The sequence below is a fragment of the Heterodontus francisci genome, chromosome 4 (genome assembly GCF_036365525.1).
Source record: "Heterodontus francisci isolate sHetFra1 chromosome 4, sHetFra1.hap1, whole genome shotgun sequence".
Taxonomy (NCBI): domain Eukaryota; kingdom Metazoa; phylum Chordata; class Chondrichthyes; order Heterodontiformes; family Heterodontidae; genus Heterodontus; species Heterodontus francisci.
This window is the reverse complement of record NC_090374.1, coordinates 43,832,711-43,856,655: the sequence shown is the minus strand read 5'-3', so window position 1 is coordinate 43,856,655 and position 23,945 is coordinate 43,832,711. Positions and strand designations below refer to the sequence as shown.

At 42.0% G+C, this 23,945-nt stretch overlaps 1 protein-coding gene across 6 annotated transcripts in view; it reads right to left on the bottom strand.

Annotated features, from left to right (window-relative positions):
* The window catches only part of mast4 (microtubule associated serine/threonine kinase family member 4), a 575,541-nt gene that overhangs the window by 78,253 nt on the left and 473,343 nt on the right, over positions 1-23,945 (bottom strand). For all 6 annotated transcript variants that reach the window (XM_068029433.1, XM_068029434.1, XM_068029435.1 and 3 more), the window contains 6 exons: positions 8,134-8,235; positions 7,622-7,754; positions 5,728-5,795; positions 3,515-3,600; positions 2,917-3,125; positions 2,643-2,781 (listed from right to left, as the gene is read on the bottom strand). In XM_068029433.1, coding sequence (XP_067885534.1) covers positions 2,643-2,781; positions 2,917-3,125; positions 3,515-3,600; positions 5,728-5,795; positions 7,622-7,754; positions 8,134-8,235 — 737 coding nt within the window. The remainder of the gene's footprint in view (positions 1-2,642; positions 2,782-2,916; positions 3,126-3,514; positions 3,601-5,727; positions 5,796-7,621; positions 7,755-8,133; positions 8,236-23,945) is intronic.

Below are 23,945 nucleotides of genomic sequence, written 5' to 3'. Positions count from 1 at the left end.
AGGTATTAGTCTAGTAAACCTTCTCTGAACTGCTTCCAACGCATTTACATCCTTCCGTAAATAAGGAGACCAATACTGTAACACAGTACTCCAGATGTGTTCTCACCAATGCCCTGTATAGCTGAAGCATAACCTCCCTACTTTTGTACTGAATTCCCTAATTACTTGCTTAACCTGCACACTAACCTTTTGCGATTCATGCACTCTGCATCTCAGAGCTCTGCAATCCCTCAAGATAATATGCTTCTTTTTTATTCTTCCTTCCAAAATGGACAATTTCACATTTTCCCACATTATACTCCATTTGCCAGATCTTTGCCCATTCGCTTAACCTATCTATATCCCTTTATAGCTTCCTTATGTTCTCTTCACAACTTATTTTCCTACCTTTGTGTCATCAGCAAATTTAGCAACCATACCTTCGATACCTTCGGTCCCTTCATCCAAGTCATTTATATAAATTGTAAATGTTGAGGTCCTTGCAGCACACCACTCATTACATCTTGCAAACCAAAAAATGACCCGTTTATGCCTACTCTGTTTCCTGTTAGCTAGCCAATCTTCTATCCATGTCAAAACGTTACCTCCTACACCATGAGCTTTTATTTTCCGCAATAACCTTCGATGTGACAGCTTATCAAATGCCTTGTGGAAATCTAAGTACAGTACATCCACTGGTTCCTCTTAATCCACAGCACGTTACTTCTGCAAAGACCTCCAATAAATTGGTTAAAAATGATTTCCGTTTCACAAAACCACGTTGACTCTGCCTGATTACCTTGAATTTTTTTTTAAATGCCCTGCTATAACGTCTTTAATAATAGCTTCTCACAATTTCCCCAAAACAGATGTTAAGCTAAGTTTTTCCACAGTAAGTGGTTGGGATCTGGAATGCACTGCCTGAGTGTGTGGTGGAGGCAGATTCAATTGAGGCATTCAACAGAAAACTGGATAATCATCCAAAGAGAAAAAATTTGCAAGGCCACGGGGAAAAGGCAGGGGAGTGGGACTCGGTGAGTTGCTCTTACAGAGAGCCGGCATGGACACGATGGGCCGAATGGCCTCCTTCTGTGCTGTTACCATTCTATGACTGTACGATCTCTCCACTCTGCCATACTTCTGGTGCAGACATAGTGTGCCTGTGCTAGAACCCTAACAACCATTGCGCACTTTGTGGGTTGCAGTGGAAGCGGTTTGGCTGACATTTTTAAAGTTTCGGGCTTCCGTCCCATTGGCAGCAGCAGTGCTATGGAGTTGAATTTTGCTACTGCAGTTTGATATAACTACTACATCCATAGCATATCTAATCAAGCTCATTTTAATTCACCACTCATTTAAGTCCATTTTTCCAAGTTTCCAATGACATCAAATGCTCTATCTTTTCTAACATAGAAGTTAAAAATCCAAAATTATATCAAAAAAGGACTTAAATAGTGATAGAGCTATCCAATTAATCCCACTCTTCTGCTCTATCACCATAACCCAGCAATTCTTTCCTTTTGATGTATATATGTTCAATTTTTGAAAGTTACTGTTGAATCTGCTTCCACCACTCTTTCAAGCAGTGTATTCCAGATCAGGATAACTTACTGTGTAAAATAATATCCCCTCATTTCCCTTCTGGTCCTTTTCGCCAACTACCTGTTAAATCTGTGTTCTTTGGTTCCTGTTCCTCCTGCCAGAGGAAATAGTTTCTCCCTATTTACTCCATCAAAACCCTTCATAATTTTGAACACCTCAATTAAATCTTCTCTGTGTTAAAGGGAACAATCTCAGAAGTCCCTCAACTGTGGTAAATCTCCTCGGATCACGCTCTGCATATTCAGCTCTGCTCCAGACAGTAAAATCCCAGCTAGAGAAATTTTCCTCATAACTCAGCCATTAAGTTCAGGAATTAGCTTCATATCCTTCAACGGGATACCCTCCATTAATTCTACTTTCTTACCCAATAATCCTGCAACCTTCCTGTCCTTGGAGATTCTTCAGTAACTGAACAAGGCATTTTCTCAGCATAAGAACTCTTGTTCAAAATACTCCCTTGTATTAACATACTACTTAGTCAGCTCCCTCAAACTGCACTACGACAAGAATCTTCAGTGCACAACACTTGGATAGGGATACTACAAGCTATAACACAACCAAGAGGTGTACACGCATTATCAATGTAGTTATCCCAAACTATCTGACCAAGCTGTTAACTTGCTTCAGTCAACAAACCCTTACCTAATTTTTCCTTTGCAAGGGTTATTTGTTGGATTATGGAATCCACCTGTATGTGCCAGAGTCAATGGCAGCAATTAAGTTATATACGCCATTTGAAAGAAAGAGGATGTATATAGAGATTTTAAAAAGGAAAGTTGATCAAATTGCATGGAAGTAAAGACCATTAACATACGGGATCTTTTTATTGTGTGATACACAGGATGTATATTTATCAAGTTAAGATGATGAAATATGCGCTTCATAATTTATCAAATTACACCACATCTAACATTTTAAGGAAGATACATGTGCAACAGCATAGAACGTATCTACGAAAGCTAACTTCTGCATGTACAATGAAATAACAGATCTTGATTTTTGCAAATTTTAACTGATTGAAAAAGTAAAATCTGAAGCCAACATGTTTTACATATACATACTTATCTGGTTTCAGATCTCGGTGCACAATTCCATAATTGTGCAGATATTCCAAAGCAAGGACTGTCTCTGCAAAATACATTCTTGCCATATCTACTGGTAAGGGGCCCATATTTTTCAACAGCGTAGCACAATCTCCACCTAAAAATTAACAAAAAAAATGTTTTCACCTACCAAAGACACCTAACATTATTTGGTTGTTCAGAACTGTACTTTGAGTAAGAATAGGTCTCACCAGGAACAAAATCTAATTTTATTTAGAAGTGAGTACATTACCTTCTACATACTCCATCACCATACACAAATGGCGCTTGGTTTCAAAGGAACAGTACATGCTAACAACGAATGGATTTTCTGCAAATGTCAGGATGTCCCTTTCTACAAATGCCTGTTGGATCTGGTTTCTAAGGATCAAGTTCTGTTTGTTTATTTTCTTCATTGCAAATCTCTGTTTGGTTTCTTTATGGCGAACCAAATACACAGCTCTGAAGAAACAGAAAACGCAATCAGTCCTAAAGTTTGTACCCCGCTGATAAAATTATCTGGTGTCAAGACAGCCAGATGATTCAACCTAGCATGGAATACTATTACAAAAGAACTAATGATTACGGCCCATTACACTTAATTTGTCAACTCAATGGAACACTTCAGACTTTGATTTCAATCAAACATAATCACACATTGCACAATTAAATACACGCTGCAGATGGTAAGCTTATTAAAGTAAGCACATTAGAGAATCATAAGATGCACACTCTCCTTTTACTGGCTAACAACTCTGTTGCAAGTAAGGTACACTGATGACGGCTTTTACACCTCCACATATACAACACTAAATGGATATGAAAGTGAGCTGACCTCATGTAACACTCACCCGTAGGCTCCATTACTGATCAGTTTCATAGTTTCAAAGTCAATTTCACGTGGCTTACGCCTATTTTTGAGTGAAGGACTAAAGCTCTGAGGAAGAGGAGGAAAGAATTCATTTTTAAACAACTTGTGAAAGAATTATTGCATCAGAAATCTCTAGAAATAGAACATTTGCTTTGGCTTCTTAAAAATTACTTCATTATTTTTAGTTGTTGAAGTTTTTCCATCTCTGTTACTTTAAACTTTATCTAACCTCAACAAGACTCTTCTTCAAAATCAATACATTCAATATGTCAAAATTAGTTATTGTTAAATGACAAGTTATTACATTCATCACACAAAAGTTACTTAATTTCAGAGGTGCTTTATCAATGCTTTTTTGTACTCATCAAAGTAAGGGATATCAGTGCTGTGGAAAAGCAGGAATTGAACCCGAGCTTAAATGCAGGCCATTCAAACAGATTTTGGAGGCTTTAAAGAAACTTAGTCCTTGATGTGCTTATGTTTCTCGCTTTGAAGGCCTGATGGCTTGGAAAGGGTTGCTTTAAGCTTCTTGATAATTGGAGGATAAATCTCCAATGAGAACATCTGAAAATGTTGTCAACTGCAACTTCATGGCAAAGCAGATATAAACTTTATATGTGGCCCCAGTGACACTGAGGTAAGCAGCAAGCAACAAGTTGTCATAAGCACAAGCAACAACAATGTAGTTTTATAAACAGGATTCATATTACTGTTGATTTTATTTAATTAATATAGATGTAAGATAAGTATTAGTTTCTCAGAAGATTATTGCGATGATTTTATAACATACTGGAATGTTTCAGATAAATGTGTTCTCTTGTATTATTAATGTTTATAATATGCAAATATCTACTTTTGTCTTTGGCATGAATTAATAATTTACTTATGACATTTAATTAAAAAATTAATGCACATAAATGTATTACATTTAGTAGTGAAAAAGCAGCAAGATATTTATAGTTTCCATAGGTTCCTATTAATTCTGTTGAGATTTTTTGCGTTGGCAAGCGAAAGCAGGTAGGGTAGGACCAGTAGGTGGTCCGCGGAATCTTTTGCGCTGCCTAGGTGGTACATGAATGACAAAATTTGAGAAGCAAAGCTCTACACTACCCCAATGTCATAAAAGCATATGAATTTGCAAGTACTTTCAAACCGAAGGCTTCTTAGCAGTTGTATTTATTCATTGGCAGAGACAAGCAGAAGATGTAATCAATTTTAAAGCAACAATTCCTCACTTTGAACATATAGTTAAGAGCTGAGACCTCTATCCAGTTATTTAAAAAAAAATACGAATAAATGTTTTTTCCCCAAGTGCTTCGTGTTATGAGGATTTTAGTGACTACCCTCCTGGGAAGATTAGCAGGGTCTTTTTGAAGCTAAACAGTTCCAAGATGAAATATTTGTCACTGCTGGCTGGAAATTGAATCAACTCTCTGTGGCAGACTTGATAATTTGATATCTGAACCAGGCAGGTCTGGAGTGCTCCATGGAAGTGTTGATAAATTTGACCAGTCGGCCCGATTCATCAATATCACGGTGGACTTGGATTCTCACCACTTGACTCCAGGAACGCTGCAAAACCAGTAGCCTTAACATGTAGCACTAACCTGTTTTAGAAGTCCTTTGTGCTGTGCAAGCTACATAGCCTTAGATGGATGAACACAGCAATACCCTTATGCACACTTTGGGGTCCCTATGTTTTAGCTCTTGCCAATCAGCATCTAAGCTCTTTGGGCACAGGCAAATGGTGTGCCTTCCTGGGGAGCATCTACACTTGATATCACAACAGAAATTCTCAGCAGCTTGTTCTGGGGACTAGATATGGCAATTATGTTTCTACATGTCTGACACCTTGCTGATCAAAAGCGGAGATGGGATTCTGCACTGTGGATTCTGACTTTGAGATTAGCAGTAACTCACAAATTTAGTAGGATTAATATTCTAGCACCCATGGATTCAAATTCTGGAAGGATTTGATCGTCATCTGAACCTATCTTGTGTTGCAACCCAGTAGCCAAGCCTCTAAAAGTAGCCACTTCAAAACCTGAATAGTTTCATAAGTTATGCCGGCAAAGATTTTCAATAGATAGCTTTAGGTATTAACTATATACGAGATAGAAATGATGCCAAACAGCAAAACTCTAAAGATTTATACTGCTTATGTATGAAGAGTGGTATGATGAGCATACTTACACCCACTGAGTCATCAGTTTCAGGAGTCTCTGCTGTCCCACTATCATAGCTCGCCAACTGGGCCATTTCTTTTGAGAAAGAAAAATTTATTGATTAGAAAAAATAACATTGATGATTGAAAGGGGAAAGGTGACTCATTAAAATCAACAAAAAGCAATGTATATTGTAAAACTGGCTATTAAGGATTGTTATTTTCCTTGATGGTTTATGCTGCAGTTACATGGAGGCTTCATTCTCTTTATTTCCCTATGACTAATCTCATTGTCTCATTCATTCCAGTTATAATAAATTCTATATTTTGCTATGTCTCATAGTACTTCGCTGGGACTGTTAAACTTCCATTCGGTGCTTGGTACAGCATTCTGTATTTTCTCCATGCTGTTTGGGATCGTTTTACCCTATTACACTAATTATCTGAGACCTTTAAATTGTATCAGAACTCAGAGCAGTTGTTAGTAACTGATACAATCCTCAAACTGAAAAGTGGGTAAGTGAAGTAGCTAGCAATGCCTGTTGAGACTTTTAACACATTTGTGAACCAATGGAGCATCTGTCCTTTATAGCCAAGTAAACCATTGTTCAAGGCTCATGATACAAATACTGCTGATACCAACACAATGATAAAACTTCCTCCTGGAGAACCCCATCTGTGATGCAGTCACTGGTGCCTTAATAGGTTACAAATCTAGCAGTTCAGATTACAGTGTGAGCATATATACAACATGTAGGAGTAACTGATCTCAAAATCTGTAGACTACTGAAATGGCTAGAGCACTTTCAAGTATTTCATATGCTTCAGATCCCACAATTTGCCAAAAATGCGAGAGAAACAGAAACATTTGTTTAATTAGATGGGTTCCAATTAGATGCTCAAATGCCTTTTTAATGACTGTTTGTAATGTGCTGCTGCATTTGGGGTTTAATAGAGCAGCAAGGCAAGTAAAAATGAGTGTCAGTGATGGTCATACTGTGCCAAATGAGCAGGCGCAAGAGCAAATTGTGCGGAGCAAATGTATGCTACCTGAGCCAGGATAGGAAAGTTTTAAATAACAGAGTCTCCTAATGCATAATCCATGTCAGATTAGTGCTTCAGTTATTAATTATATGCTAATTTTTTCATATCTCAATAGGAAGATGACTAAATAATGCTTTATCGGCTTTAAAAAAAAAATGCATTTGCACTTTGTTATATCAACTGTAAAATTAATGCATTCTGTTAAATGATAAGTTCAGCAAGGTATATTTTACAGTCGGTACATATATATATATATTATTAAAACTTTGTTCTTACGTACACTTTCATGCTTTTCCTTTGTCCAGGAGCATTCTTGTAAGTATTGAGTTATCAGTCATTGGTCTGTTGGTCAAAAATACTTTGACTTTATGCATTGGGATATTTGCTGTCCTACAGGATTTCTTGAAGCAAAATTAGATTTTTGGGATGTTCTCTCAATAAAGTTTATGTATGTCTATATATATATATATATAGACATACATAAACTTTATTGAGAGAACATCCCAAAAATCTAATTTTGCTTCAAGAAATCCTGTAGGACAGCAAATATCCCAATGCATAAAGTCAAAGTATTTTTGACCAACAGACCAATGACTGATAACTCAATACTTACAAGAATGCTCCTGGACAAAGGAAAAGCATGAAAGTGTACGTAAGAACAAAGTTTTAATAATCTCTTTATAAGGGCCATTGTAGAAATGTAACTATTCACTGAAAGTTATTTAACTATGTATGAAATTTAAGTCACTTTTAAGATTTGCTTGAAACAAGGTGTACCAGCAACATAATGACCTCACAACCCTTTCCCTTTAATATTTATTTCACACTTGACAAGGAAAAATATACTTTGCAAGTCGCCCAGTTAACACTGGCACTCACCCTCTAAGGGATCTCTAGTAAGGCCCAGCTGACTGATGATATAACGGGGAATATCTGTTTTAATGCCTTGTCCTTCCTTAGCATGTCCTTCTGCTGCTTCCAACAAGTGATAGAACTCTTCAGGATCAAATTCCTGGAATAATATTTTTTTAAAAAAAACTTAGTCAACTCTTTAATTGCTTCTAATATTGCAAATTTACTGCTGTGTAAATTTTATTGGGAATAGATAACAAAAACGTCACTCTGCCTTGAGAAAATCCTCTGGGAACAGCAAATATATTAAATCATAAACTCAAAGTATTCTTGGGGATCAATATTGAACCAACAGTATTGTATCATGTATCTCAAATACAAGTCTTTTCCCCCCAAAATTGTTTTTAAATAAACTATATGCTCATATGACAGTATTTTCATGGATTATATTGCAAACAGCATTGCTTCACATTATGTACATTAGGATTTTGTTCATTCTCCAAATATATATATATATATATGTTTTAAAAAGAACTTACGAGGCATTCCAACAATCGAGCTGGGCGAGCAATGATGATCAATAATTTCCTGACCAACTGATCAATGACTGCTAACTCATTACTTTCAGAACGTTTGTGAGCCTAGACATAGAAAAAGCAATAACTAGTACAATATTTTAATAATCTATGCATAAGGACCATAATTGAAATGAAACTATTCAAAATAAAATATTTTCTAAATCTAAATATATGGTGGGAGGCGGTGGCGTGGTGTTAATGTCACTGGACTAGAGGTCCAGAGGCCCAGGCTATTGCTCTGGGGACATGGGTTCGAATCCCACCACGGCAGTTGGTGAAATCTGAATTCAATTAATAAATCTGGAATTAAAAGCTAGTCTGATAGTGACCATGAAACCATTGTCGATTGTTGTAAAAAAAATCCATCTGGCTCACTAATGTCCTTTAGGGAAGGAAATTTGCTGTCCTTACCTGATCTGGCCTACGTGTGACTCCAGGCCCACAGCAATGTGCTTGACTCGTAAATGACTCTGTGGTTGACTCTGAAATGCCCTAGCAAGCCACTCAGTTCAAGGGGAATTATGGATAGGCAATAAATGCTGGCCTAGCCAGTGATGCCCACATCCCATGAATGAAAAATAAAAAAATGATTTTCAGTATTTAACGTGTCCATTTAAAAAAAATTTCCAAAGCAATTTTCCCACCATTAAGGCTACATTACAACTGTTTGCATTGTTAATCATTCCATTCCACATTAAAGACTTAAGGCTCATAAACCTGATTAGCATTACATTTGAACACAATAAAATACAATGTCTAGCATATGGAGTTGATAGCTTGATGGCATAAGTCAGTTACAGGAACAGGCCATTTAGCCCCTTGAGTCTGTTCCGCTATTCAATGAGATCATGGCTAATCTGCGACCTAACTTCATATACTTCTGCTCCATTTTCCTCAATACCTTTGGTTTACTAAAATCTATCACCCTCAGATATAAAATTGACAACTGACCTAACATCAACTGTCATTTGTGGAAAAGAGTTCCAAACTTCTAGCATCCTTTGCATGTGGAAGTGTTTCTGAATTTCACTACTGAAAGATCTGGCTCTAATTTTTATACTATGACCCTTAGTCCTAGACTCCCCAACCAGCATAAATAGTTTCCCTATCTACCCTATCAGTTCCCCTTAATATCTTAAAAACCTCGATCAGATCACTCCCTAACCTTACAAATGCCAGGGAATACAACCTCTATTTTGTGTAACCTCACTTCATAATTTAACCCTCGGAGTCCAGGCATCATTCTAGTAATCTAAGTACGATACCTTCTTGCTTCTTCACAGGCAATGACCATCTCAAACAAGAGAATCTAACCATCTCCCCTTGATGATCAATTGCATGACCACTGAATCCCCCACTATTAACATCCTGGGGGTTACCATTGACCAGAAACTGAATTGAACCAGCCACATAAATGCTGTGGCTACAAGAGCTGGGGATTCTGCAGCGAGTAACTCACCTCCTGACTCCCCAGTGCCTGTCCACCATCGACAATGCAAAAGTCAGGAGTGTGATGGAATACTCTCCACTTGCCTGAATGGGTGCGGCTCCAACAACACTCAAAAAGCTCGACACCATTCGGGACAAAGCAGCCAGCTTGATTGGCACCCCATCCACCACGTTCAACATTCACTCCTTTCACCACTGACGCACAGTGGCAGCAGTGTGAACCATATACAAGATGCAGTGCAGTAACTCACCAAGGCTCCTTCGACAGCACCTTCCAAACATGTGACCTCTACCACCTAGAAGGAAAAGGGAGCAGATGCATGGGAACACCACCACCTGTAAGTTCTCCTCCAAGTCACATACCATCCTGACTTGGAACTATGTCATTGTCCCTTCACTGTCACTGGGTCAAAATCCTGCAACTCCCTTCCTAACAGCACTGTGGGTGTACCTACACCCCAGAGTGCAAGTGGTTCAAGAAGGCAGCTCATCACCACCTTCTCAAAGGCAATGAGGGATGGATAATAAATGTGGGCCTAGCCAGCGACGTCCATATCCCACGAACGAATTAAGAAAAAGTAGAACAAACACCACTTAAAGCACTAGGTGACCTCCTTATTCCAGTTTTAAAAAAGTACTGGGGCACCTAATAGCAATTGTACTTAATAATTATTTTAAGAATATGCCATATGTTAGTGTCTACTAAAATGATTTTACTGTTAAGTGGGAGTAGTAACACAACAGTATCACAACTCAATGATATTGTGTCAATAATCACTGCTACATATTTTAAAATATATAATACACTTGTGTCAGCTACAAAAGTCTTTACGACAACATCAGAGATGCTGGAAATAAAGGGCTGGAGATCGTTGGTGAGCTCAAAAAATTGGCAGCCCGCACACACCAAAGAGCCGCCGTAATCTCCCGCACGGCGGCTCATTTAAATAATCAGGGCAGCCCGCACCCCCCTCCCCCAATCATGTAGCTGGGTGGGCTGTCCGTTGCCAGCAATAGCGTCAGCTGCCTGTGCGTAGGTGCTGGCGCCATTTTTCAAGGGCAGCCAGCCCTGCCAGCATATTTAAATTTTTAAAACTACAATCCCCAACATTTTTCAAATAAATTTCGAACGCCCCTTTCCCACCGCCCAATAATAACTAGATTAATTATTTGCCCTTCCCCCAAAAAGCTTACCTTTTAAATCTGACTGTCCCCCGCCAACACCCCCCCCCCCACCCCAAGACTGCACAAAGTTTAAAGTTCACTCCTTCCCACCATCCCCTACACCCATTACATTTATTTGATCCTGGTTCACCTCCACCCCCAACAGTATTGAAAATCTTAACTCCTCCCCACTTCCCACCAGCGTCATGCCGGCTTTCCCCAGACGGAGGAATTGAAGACGTGGGAGTGCTGGCCGCCATACTGAGGATCGTGGCGGGCCCGGAAGATTAAAGGTAAGTTTATTACAATTTATTCACCCCATTCATTTAAATATTGTAATTCAGTTCCCGTCGCCCAGCGGCAGGGAGGGGGGGGGAGGGGTGCCACCACGGTACCTCGTGCCACCTGGAGGATCAGGATGGGCCCTCCCAGCATCGACCTCTGTGGCGGGCCTCTGTCAGAACAATCTTCTGCCCCTCCCCCCACCCCAGAGCCAGACATCGTGGGCTTGGTAAAATTCAGCCCAAAGTGTGGGAAAGAACAAACGTTAGAGGCACCAGTACGACAGCAAAATCTATTTTCATTTTTGTTGAGTCTCCTAGGCAAACCAAAAATTTTGACGTAAATATTTCAAGCTCCGACTGAAATACAATCCTGATTTCCATGGAACTGTCAGTAAGTTGTCACTCCCAGACCTCAAATTGTCTGGTCTTTTTGACAGCTCATCATTTTCTGCTCATTAACATTTCTGTTTAGATGCCTAACGACACTTCTAGTGAAGGGATGGCTAAAGATCACTCGGCACATTGCTCTGTATCTCACCTTATAAAGCACAACTGTTCAAATATAATATTGAACTGCTTTGTCATATGGATTCTGACTTTCAAACATCCACTTCATAGTTCTCTTTATAGCGACACAAAGTGGCAGAACAAACTTTTAAATTATTTAACCAGAGTCCCTGGAGTACCCATTTCTCTTTCTTGAAGAGTGCTGACCTCTGCACATCAGTCTTCGGGGTGAGAATTTTAAAAATTAATTTGCCTTACAGGAATGAACTCTTGAGTTCGACGATACGAGAATAATTAGGTTTTCCTTAAATTATTTCATCCCTGTGGCAGAGTTTTAGTGTACTAGAAGTTACAACACGCAACCTAGATGTCTTTTAGTCTTCACAACCAGACTAAACAATAGAAGCCATGTAGAGTTTTTATATGCATCAACAGGAATGTTACAAGAGGGGCTGTTTTCCACTCAAATAATGGTAGCACTGGGCATTAAAACTGGTGGAAAACTGAAAAACAAGTCGAAACAAGCGGCTAAATACTCACCCTAACAAATAGCTCAAGCTTTTAAATTGAGATACTGTATTATAAATCACAGAGCAGTGCTTTTTCCTCTTGCTGTGCTACTGTTTTCCACCCTCAAATAATGTGCAGCAAAATTTGCAGCATCTTTTTGAGAAAAAACTGCTGTGATTTACCAAGGCCTGGTTAATGAGCTTTCAGAGAAAGCTCATACGAACATAGGATCTAGGAGCAGGAGCAGACCATTCAGCCCCTCGAGCCTGCTCCGTCATTCGATAAGACCATGACTGATCTGTTTGTGGACTCAACGCCACTTTCCTGCCTACTCCTGATAACCTTTGACTCCCTTGTTTGTCAAGAATCTGTCTACCTCTGCCTTAAAAACATGCAATGACCCTGTCTCCATCGCTACCAGGGAAGAGAGTTCCACATACACACGACCCTCAAAGAAAAAATTTCTCCTCATCTCGATCTTAAATGGGAGACCCCTTATTTTTAAACTGTTCCCCCTAGTTTTAGTCTCTCCCACAAGGGGAAATATCCTTTCAAAATCCCCTCAGGATCTTACATGTTTCAATACAATTAGGGCAGCACAGTGGAGCAGCGGTTAGCACCGCAGCCTCACAGCTCCAGCGACCTGGGTTCGATTCTGAGTACTGCCTGTGTGGAGTTTGCAAGTTCTCTCTGTGTCTGCGTGGGTTTTCGCCAGGTGCTCCGGTTTCCTCCCACATCCAAAGACTTGCAGGTGATGGGTAAATTGGCCATTATAAATTGCCCCTAGTATAGGTAGGTGGTAGGGGAATATGGGGATGTGGTGGGATTAGTGTAGGATTAGTATAAATGGGTGGTTGATGGTTGGCACAGACTCGGTGGGCCAAAGGGCCTGTTTCAGTGCTGTATCTCTAAATAAATAAAAAATAAAATAAAAAAAATAAAGATCACCTCTCATCCTTCTAAACTCCAATGAATACAGAGCCATAAATAAAAGCAAAATACTGCGGATGCTGGAAATCTGAAACAAAAACAAGAAATGCTGGAATCGCTCAGCAGGTCTGGCAGCATCTGTGGAAAGAGGAGCAGAGTTAACGTTTCGGGTCAGTGACCCTTCTTCGGAACTGGGGTTCTAGGTGAACTCTTGAACCACTTCCAGAGTGTGGTCGCCGATATTGATGGATGGGGCATTTCTGACATCCTGTCCCATGATGTTCGTTTTCGAGGCTGATTGTTAGGCCAAATTCATTGCAGGCAGCCGCAAATCTGTCGATGAATATCTGCAGACACTCTTCAGTGTGAGATGTTAATTCAGCATCTTCATCAAAGAGGAGTTCCCTGATGAGGACTTTCCATACTTTGGTCTTCGCATTTAGACAGGCAAGGTTGAACAACCTGCCACCTGATCTTGTGTGGAGGAAAATTCCTTCTTCTGAAGACTTGAATGCATGTGAGAGCAGCAGGAAGAAGAAGATCCCAAACAGTGTAGGTGCGAGAACACAGCCCTGCTTCATGCCACTCAGGGTTGGAAAGGGGTCTGATGAGGCGCCACTATGCTGAATTGTGCCTTTCATATTGTCATGGAATGAGGTGATGATACTTAGTCGCTTTGGTGGGCATCCAATCTTTTCTAGTAGTCTGAAGAGAACACGTCTGCTGACGAGGTCAAAGGCTTTGGTGAGATCAATGAAAGCAACGTAGAAGGGCATCTGTTGTTCACGGCATTTCTCCTGTAGCTGGCGAAGGGAGAACAGCATGTCAATGGTGAATCTCTTTGCTCGAAAGCCACACTGTGCCTCAGGGTAGACACGCTCAGCCAGCTTCTGGAGCCTGTTTAAGGCGACACGAGTGAAGACTTTCCCCACTATGCTGAGCAGGGAAATTCCACGGTAGTTGTTGCAGTCACCGCGGTCACCCTTGTTCTTAGAGAGGGTGATGATATTGGCATCGCGCATGTCCTGTGGTACTGCACCCTCGTCCCAGCACAGGCAAAGCAGTTCGTACAGTGCTGAAAGTATAGCAGGCTTGGCACTCTTGATTATTTCAGGGGTAATGCCGTCCTTCCCAGGGGCTTTTCCGCTGACTAGAGAATCAATGGCATCACTGAGTTCCGATTTTGTTGGCTGTACGTCGAGCTCTTCCATGACTGTCAGAGACAGGGCTGCATTGAGGGCAGTCTCAGTGACAACACTGTCCCTGGAGTACAGTTCTAGGTAGTGTTCCACCCAGCGGTCCATTTGCTTGCGTTGGTCAGTGATCGTGTCCCCTGATTTAGACTTGAGGGGGGCGTCTTCCTGATGGATGGCCCAAAAGCTCTCTTAATGCCATCATACATTCCTCTGATATTTCCTGTGTCAGAGGCCAGCTGAATATAACTGCATAGGTGTTGCCAGTAGTCATTTGCACAGCGCCTGGCTGTTCTTTGTGCCGCGCTTCTGGCAGCTTTAAGTGCTACGGATGCTAACTCGCTGGGGGCTTTCTTGTAGTTCAGCAGTGCGATGCGCTTCGCGGCTATGACAGGTTCCAGCTCTTCAATGTGAGATTGAAACCTGTCTGCATTCCGCTTCACACGATTGCCATAGGTGGTCACTGCTGAGTCATAGATGGCGTCTCTGATGTGGGCCCACTTGGTCTCTGCATCCCCTGTAGGAGTGTTTTGAAGGGCTTTTTCAAGTGAATTTAGAAACTTACGTAACAGCTGTGGATGAGAAATTCTGCTAGTGTTGATGCGCGGGCAGCCTTTTTGCTTGGAGTGATGCAGCTTCTTTGGTTTGAGGGTAACCTTGCTGCACACCAGGGAGTGGTCCATGTCGCAGTCCGCACTGTGGAAGCTGCATGTGATTTGAACGCTGTTTAAAGAGGCTCGTCTTGTGACGATGAGGTCCAGCTGGTGCCAATGACGTGATCTTGGGTGCCTCCAAGAAACCTGGTGACAGGGTTTCGTGTGAAAGAACGAGTTGGTGATGCAGAGGTTATGATAGGTACACAACTCAAGCAGTCTCTGTCCATTCTCATTCATCCTTCCAATGCCAAAGCGCCCAAGGCAGGAGGGCCATGAGTCATGGTCAGCCCCAACCCTGGCATTAAAGTCCCCCAGCAGGAACAAATGTTCGGTATTGGGAATGCTACTAATGATATTATGGAGTTCCTCATAGAACTGGTCTTTAGCTTCAGGTGGGGAGCAGAGTGTTGGAACATAGATGCTGAGTAGGTGTACTGGACCAGAGGCGATGAACAGTCGGATGGACAGTATGCATTCAGAGCCATTTGAAGGTGGCTCTATCATGCTGAGCAAAGAGTTTCTGATGGTGAAGCCCACTCCATACTGTCTTGGTTCTTCAGGATCCCTACCCTGCCAGAAGAAGGTGTAGTCTTGCTCTCTTAGAGATCAGCTCACAGGGAGGCGTATCTCCTGAAGTGCTGCGATGTCCACATTGAGTCTACTGAGCTCGTTGTTAATGATGGTGGTCTTCCAAGAATCGTTGATTTGTGTAAAGTCTTCCAACAGGCCAGGACACATAGTTCTGACGTTCCAGCTTGCAAAATGAAGGGCTGGTACCTTCTTTCCTTTTTTGGTCGTGCTGTTTGGTGCGGTGTTACAGTCCACTTGTCGGGTAATGACCCTGAGCTCCAAGCATCCATTGAAGCAGGTGGACTGTGGCAGGACAGAACCTTCCTGACCGGGGGCTGTCCGGTTTGAGGCGGGCGGTAGCTGTCCAGTGAGATGCGATGACCTCTCCCACCGACAAAGGCAACCCGTGGCGCCCAATCTCTACGCCAATTAAGCTGGACTTATAACCTGTAACTGCTGCCTTCCGTGTTGATTTGGTCGCTGTGAGGCGACTATGGATTGACCTCTCCATGGTGCATGCCTGGGCAGATGTGTGGAGGTTGTGAGTTGCCCAAGCGTCAAAACTCCCCTCTCGGCCTTCCTGGTGGGGTCCAAAGGAGTGCAGAGCAAGGGTAGGTGAATGCCAGTGGGAGGAGGTGGGGGGAAGGGGTGCGGGGGGGGGGAGAGGATGCGAGGAGGAGGAGTGTGGTGGGAAGGGGTGGAGGGAAGGGGGTGCGGGGGGAGCTGGGAGGGGGGATGCAGGGGGTAGGGGAGAGGAGTGCAGGGGAAGGGGGTGCGAGGGGTTGGGGGGGAAGGGGGTGTGAGGGGGGTGAGCTGGGAGCGGGGCGGGGGGGGGGGAGGGAGGGGGTGCAGGTAATGAAACATTGCATCAGCTCCCACCATTGTCCCTTTTACAATAGTGTACTACTACTGGGATCGGGATCCGAGCCGGAGTTGTGGGGAAGGTTTGTGTGGAAACAGCGCGGAGTCGCCGAGTGAGCGGGAGCCGCTGCCGGGACCATGTGGCCGCTCTTCCTCCTGATCGCCGCCGTGGACGGGCTCCCCCGAACACAGCCAAGTGGCCTTCCTGTCCAGTTGGCCAAGCTTCAGGTATATGCATGCAGAAACTCCATCCATTGTAGTGGATGGAGTGTACTGTGGGGGCGGGGAGGGTGGTGAAATTGTCGGTTAACCTGCAACCGCCATTTGTCCAGCGCGAGCGATAGTAAACGGTGTAAAAAAGTGGAATAAAAAATTACTTCAAACTATATAAAGATTGTCGGGCAAGGAGCAATGAGATTAATGATTAGATAATCCGTTTTAGTGATGTTGGGTGTGGGATAAATATTGGCCAGGAAACCACAAGCACTTCTCAGCTCATCTTTGAACTACGCCATCTTTTACATCCACCTGAGAGGGCAGGTGCAATCTTGGTCTCATTTGAAAGATTACTCTTGTGACTGCATCATTCCCTTGGGACTACAGTGAAGTGCCAAGCCTAGATTATGTACCCAAGTCCCTGGAGTAGGGCTTCAGCCCATGATCTATTGACTCAAAAGTGCTACCACTCAGCCAAGGCTGCCATTTAAATTAAACCTAGATTTAATTTACCCTCCTTTCTCTCCATGCCCTTTCAGGAAAGACAACAGTAGCTATTTAACATCCACCTATAGCTTACATCAAGAACAGGTGAGCCTCAAACATGCATCCACGGCTCTCTGCGATAGCATGCTTATATCTCAATCCCACCCTGGAGGAAATAACTCCGAACTTGCAAAGATCTTGTTTTCAGAGGGAAATCTCAATGGTAAACTGTATCAAACTCAATCAAATTCACAAAAAGCCTCAAATCAGACTGTTCATAATCTTGGCATTGTTTTTGATCCTAAGCTGAGCTTTAAATACCAAACCCTATCCATCACCAAATCACTTACCTCCATCGCTGCACCACTGCCCATCTCTTAGCTGTCCCTTCACCCATCCTTCTGTGCAGTAACCAATCTGTGATTCAGATTCTGTGATACTGCTGAAACCCTTATGCACGCTTTTGCTGCTTCCAGACTTCACTACCTTAGTGCCTTCCTCGTTCATCCACACCCATTCCGATTGACCTCTACTGGCTCTGTCCCTCAACATTTAAATTTAAAATCCTCATCCTCATTTTCCCAATCAAATTGTTACAGCACTACAACACATTCCGAATGCTTCCTTCCTCAAGCATCCATTCCCATGCAGCATCTGTGAAGCTCCTTTGAACGATTTTCTACCTTAAAAGGTGCTATATAATTTGAAGTGCACACTTCAGGAAGGATGTAATGGCCTTAGAAAGGGCACAGAGGAGGTGTAACAGGATGTTATCAGGGATGAGGGGCTGCAATTATGAGGAGACGTTGGAAAAATAAGGACTATTCTCCTGGGAACAGAGAAGATTAAGAAGTTTCCAAGGAGAGGTTTTGATAGAGTAGATAAAGAAAAACTATTCCCTCTGGCAAATGAGCCAATAACCAGAGGTCATAAATTCAAAATCATTGACAGAATATCTAGAAGGGAGATGAGGAAAAGTCTTCTTTCCACTCAGTTGTCAGGATCTGGAATGCTGTACCTGAAGAGCTGGTGGAAGCTGATTCTATAAGTAATTTTAAAAGGGAGTTGGACAGTTTCTTGAGGATGAGGAACTTTCAGGGTGACAAAAAGCAGGGAGAGATATAGGACCAAGCATGAATGCTCCTTCAAACAGCCAGCACAGGAATGAGGGGCCAAATGGCATCCCTCTGTGCTGTAAGTTTCTATGACTTTATATGTTACTGTGTGATGACAGACAATTGTCCAGCGGTGAAGCAAATTGACAATGTCACAAACTTATCCCTTAGATTCTATAACATATTAGGAGGTAATGGGGAGTGAAATGAAAGCTTTAAATTTAAATAAATTTGCAATTCCAGCTTCAGCCTTATCCCCATTTTGTGGAAGGAATTTTGCCCTCTCCAGCTATTACTGCAAAAGAGCCCCACAGAGACTGATGTCTTACCTTTAAGCTTTTGCTAATAGCTTACAGTACTATAAGACTGCAGAGATTACCACACATGTAGCTGTTTACTTCACCCTTTTTATTGCTATGTTTTGTTCTGCAGTGGAGACAACTGAAATGGTGTCGTAAAGTTACACTGCAATTCAAATTCACCAGAATCTTTGAGAATTAAAATGATTTAAAAAATTGATCTCAACAGACTTGGATTGCTCAAATCAGTTTTGTCAGAAGCCAGAATTTCTGACACTCAAGTTTTAAATCTGCAGTACTGTGCTATAAAGTCATTGAGAACAACATAAGGTGCCACCATTGGTGACAGTTTATTTTACACTGAGACCCTGTTTCTTGCTGCCAGCATGAGTGTGGTTCCTGAGGCTGCTGACAGGAGTGAAGAGTTTTGAGCAATGTTACTTAACTTACTCAAGCAGGCTGACACTTGCTTTGAAACTCAGAACGCCATTGTACATATATGCCTAAGGATGTGCAATGAAACTCTATAGCTGCTTTTTGCACTGATATCCAGTCACAGATCCTGTATTGCTGAGTTTTGTGTCACCAATACCAATATGATATACTTGCCAGATCTTTTAAGGCCAGAAGTCCTAAAGACCCCTTTTTAAAGCCAACATTTCTTAACTGCTGCCACTCCTTTTGGGACCAGTAAATAAGACTGTTCTGGTGGAACCAACACATTTTGGCAGTAGCGTCACATGATATCATGACACCATTATGCCCAGATATTTGATCTGCAATGACATCAACTTTTCTTATGTCCAGTGACTAAAATGTCATGGCCAGTCTGCATAGGTATGCAATAGCAAGACCCAGGAATCTACTGAAAGATTTAATCCACTACCGATAACTAAATGCAGATGAGCGGCTGGGTTAATTTTCTCTCGCAGTGCTTGATCGACAATATAAAAGCATCTTTAGTTTCATAGGAAACCAGAACACAATGTGCATTGACTGTTTAGCCCAGTGACATGCAAATAAAATCTACTTACTGATGAGAATCTACTGAATTCATGGAGGATCTGTTGGACTTTCACAAGTAGATTGTTTCTATGGACACTGTGACAACAGGATGTGACTAGACTTCCGAGACTGTTAACTCAAGTTGTTTTACCAGACTTAATACTACTTTAGCACCAGATTGCTTATTCAGATTTGTCTCACCCACAGGGGGTACACTGATTTTGGATCCAATGGTGAGACACTATGAATTTGGTGCCAAATTTAGACCAATACCAGAATGCAAATGTGGTGTAACAGTAGCATGAAAGACTGAGCTATCATCAGTTTCTTCTTCCTGATTGTGGAATACAAAATAATATTGAAAAGGATTCAATATTAAAACCATCTTACAGTGAACTGTCTCTTTAGATAAACTGTCCAGATATCAAAAGTACAAATTTGAATCCATCAGTAATTGACAGGTTCTAAAGTTTCGAAATGAGTTCACGGTGACTAAAAGTGATCACATTTAAGTCTGCATTAAATCCTGCACTGATCTCTGTTTAATGATCATGGATGCTGACCTGTGAGGGATTTCTGGGGCTTCAAATCTAGACTATTTATTACTAATTCAAATGACTGCACTGAAAAGCTCCATTTTAATAGGGATTTACTATCATATATACAGAATAATTTATAAAGTGAAGTACAAGTATACTTCAGCCAGATTTAAACCTAGTTACTACTGGAGTTAGAGAGTCATAGAGTCATTTATGGCATAATAGGCCATTTGGCCCATCAACCCCAGGCCAGCTCTCCGTGGAACAGTCAGTCCCATTTTCTCCGCTTGATCTTTGTAGCGTTGCAAGTTTATTTCCTTCAAGTGGCCACCCAATTTCCTTTTGAAATCATTGTCTCTGCTTCCACCACCCTCGTGGGCACCAAGTTCCAGCTCATTACCACTCGCTGTGTAAAAATGTTCATTCCCCCCGCATCTCTTGTCCAAAACCTTCAATCTGTGTCCCCTAGTCCTTGTACCATCAGTTAATGGGAATAGGATCTCCTGGTGTCATGAAGACCCACCTGCCAAGAATGAGGCATATCAATGTTGTCATATGAACATTAATTTTAAACTGTTGCTGGATGAAGAAATTACTTGTTTAAAGAGATCAGCAGTGGCTGGAAAACATTTGCATACTAAGAGACAGTGCCTAGAGACAATAGAATGGCTCCCTGATTCAATTAACTCAAATGGATTTTGATCACCAGACATTGAATGTGTAAGAGAACCAGCATTCCAGGGTGTCTGCTAAGATGCAGAATCCACAAATACAGGAGTTTGTTAAAAAAACAGCTAGTCACATGACTAACCTGCTGGCCCAGGTTTTTGGTTTTGAACTGCTCACAGGACAGTTTGGGTCAGATTGCAACTGAGATTCTGTAAGAAGAAAGCCTCTCTCCTGGCTAGCTCTCTCTCTCTCTCACACAAATCTCCAGATCCACTGAAGTCACTTAAAACTCGAGAGAGAAAAGACTCCTACATCAAAACAGATTTTAAAGCGTGCACTGGGCCCCAATGAAACGGCAAGACTTACCCGCAGTCAAAGACTCTACACTGAACTCAAAGGACTGTAAATAAATCCCAGCTATTGCTGCGAACTTTTCCCCTTTATTCTTTCTACCTTTCTGTCTCTATTGCGTATGTGTGCTAGCGTGGTCGCGTCGCTTATTCGTAGTTGTTAACCGACTTAGAGTTTAAGGTTAATAAACTTCTACTTCTCTTGTTTAAATCTAGAAAACCTGTCTGGTTGATTTCTTTGCCTTACAATTGGAGAGCAGTGAACAAGGATTCACTGAGGGAGAGCTAAAAACACAGTGTTTTTAAAATTAAACCCTGTTACGGCTAAACCAGGCAAAGGCTGAGAGGGAACCCCTAGACCCCTTTCTCACCTGGTCGTAACACTGGTCTAACTTATCTAAGCCTGTAATAATCTTGAACACCTTCATCAAATCTCCCCTCAATCTCCTTTGCTCCAGGGAGAACAACCTCAGCTTTTCCAACCTGACTTTGTAACTAAAATCTCCCATCCCTGGAACCATTCTACTATATCTCCTCTGCACCCTCTCAAGGATCCTCACATCCTTCCTAAAGTCTGGTGACCAGAACTAGAAACAATACTCTAGTTGGGGTCCAACCAGAGCTTTATAAAGGATCAGTATAACTTCCCTGTTTTTGTACTCTATACCTCTGTTTATGAAGCCCAGGATCCCATATGCTTTGCTAACCACTCTCTCAATATGTCCTGCCACCTTCAAAGCTCGATGCACTTGCACCCCCAGGTCCCTGTTTCTGCACACTCTTTAGAACTGTGCCATTAAGTTTATATGGCCTCACCCTACCCCTTCTGCCAAAATGCATCACCTCTCAATTGTCTGTATTAAATTCCATCTGCCACTTGTCTGCCCATTCTGCTAGCCTATGCCCTGTTGCAGGCGGCTTGTATCATCCTCACTGCCACTCCTCCAAGTTTGGTATCATTGACAAATTTTGAAATTCTACTCTGTATTCCAAGATCCAAGTCATTTATATATAGCAAAAAAAGCAGTGGTCCGAGCAATGACCCTTTGGGAACACTACTGTCTACCATCCTCCAGTCTGAAAAAGAATCATTTACCATGACTTGCTGTTTTCTGTCCACAATCCAATTTTTTATCCAATTGGACACTGGCCCTCCCATGAGCCTCAATTTTGTTAACCAGCTTTTTATGTGGTACTTTATCAAATGCTTTCTTAAAATCCATATAGACAACATCCATAGCATTCCCTTCAACCACCTTCTCTATTACTTCATTGAAAAATTCAATTCCATTAGTCAAGCATGATCTGCCTTTTCCAAATCCATGCTGATTCTCCTTAACTAACTCAAACCTCTCCAAGTGCCCGTTGATTTTTTCCCCTGATTATTGTTTCTAATACATTACCCACCACGGTGTTAAACTAACTGACCTGTAGTTGCTAGGACTGTCCTTACACCCATTCTTGAATAAGGATGTCACATAAGGAACTTAAGCAAGGAGTCAGGAGGGCGAAAAGGGGTTATGAGAAGTCACTGACAAACAGGATTAAGGAAAATCCCAAGGCTTTTTATACGTATATAAAGAGCAAGAGGGTAACCAGGGAAAGGGTTGGCCCACTCAAGGACAAAGAAGGGAATCTATGTGTGGAGCCAGAGGAAATGGGCGAGGTACTAAATGAGTACTTTGCATCAGATTTCACCAAGAAGGACTTGGTGGATGACGAGCCTAGGGAAGGGAGTGTAGATAGTCTCAGTCATCTCATTATCAAAAAAGAGGTGGTGTTGGGTGTCTTGCAAAGCATTAAGGTAGATAAGTCCCCAGGGCCTGATGGGATCTACCCCAGAATACTGAGGGAGGCAAGGGAAGAAATTGCTGGGGCCTTGACAGAAATCTTTGCATCCTCATTGGCTACAGGTGAGGTCCCAGAGGACTGGAGAATAGCCAATGTTGTTCCTTTGTTTAAGAAGGGTAGCAAGGATATCCAGGAAATTATAGGCCGGTGAGCCTTACATCAGTGGTAGGGAAATTATTAGAGAAGATTCTTCGGGACAGGATTTACACCCATTTGGAAACAAATGGACTTATTAGCGAGAGGCAGCATGGTTTTGTGAAGGGGAGGTCGTGTCTCACTAATTTGATTGAGTTTTTTGAGGAAGTGACGAAGATGATTGATGAAGGAAGGGCAGTGGATGTTATATATATGGATTTCAGTAAAGCCATTGACAAGGTCCCTCATGGCAGACTGGTACAAAAGGTGAAGTCACACGGGATCAGAGGGGGGCTGGCAAGATGGATACAGAACTGGTTCGGTCATAGAAGACAGAGGGTAGCAGTGGAAGGGTGCTTTTCTGAATGGAGGGCTGTGACTAGTGGTGTTCCGCAGGGATCAGTGCTGGGACCTTTGCTGTTTGTAGTATATATAAATGATTTTGAGGAAAATGTAGCTGGTCTGATTAGTAAGTTTGCGGACGACACAAAGGTTGGTGGAGTTGCGGACAGTGATGAGATTGTCAGAGGATACAGCAGGTTATAGATCGGTTGGAGACTTGGGCGGAGAAATGGCAGATGGAGTTTAATCCGGACAAATGTGAGGTAATGCATTTTGGAAGGTCTAATGCAGGTGGGAAGTATACAGTAAATGGCAGAACTCTTAGGAATATTGACAGGCAGAGAGATCTGGGCGTACAGGTCCACAGGTCACTGAAAGTGGCAACGCAGGTGGATAAGGTAGTCAAGAAGGCATACGGCATGCTTGCCTTCATCGGTCGGGGCACAGAGTATAAAAATTGGCAAGTCATGCTGCAGCTGTACAGAACTTTAGTTAGGCCACACTTAGAATATTGCGTGCAATTCTGGTCGCCACACTACCAGAAGGACGTGGAGGCTTTGGAGAGGGTACTGAAGAGGTTTACCAGGATGTTGCCTGGTCTGGAGGGCATTAGCTATGAGGAGAGGTTGGATAGACTTGGAT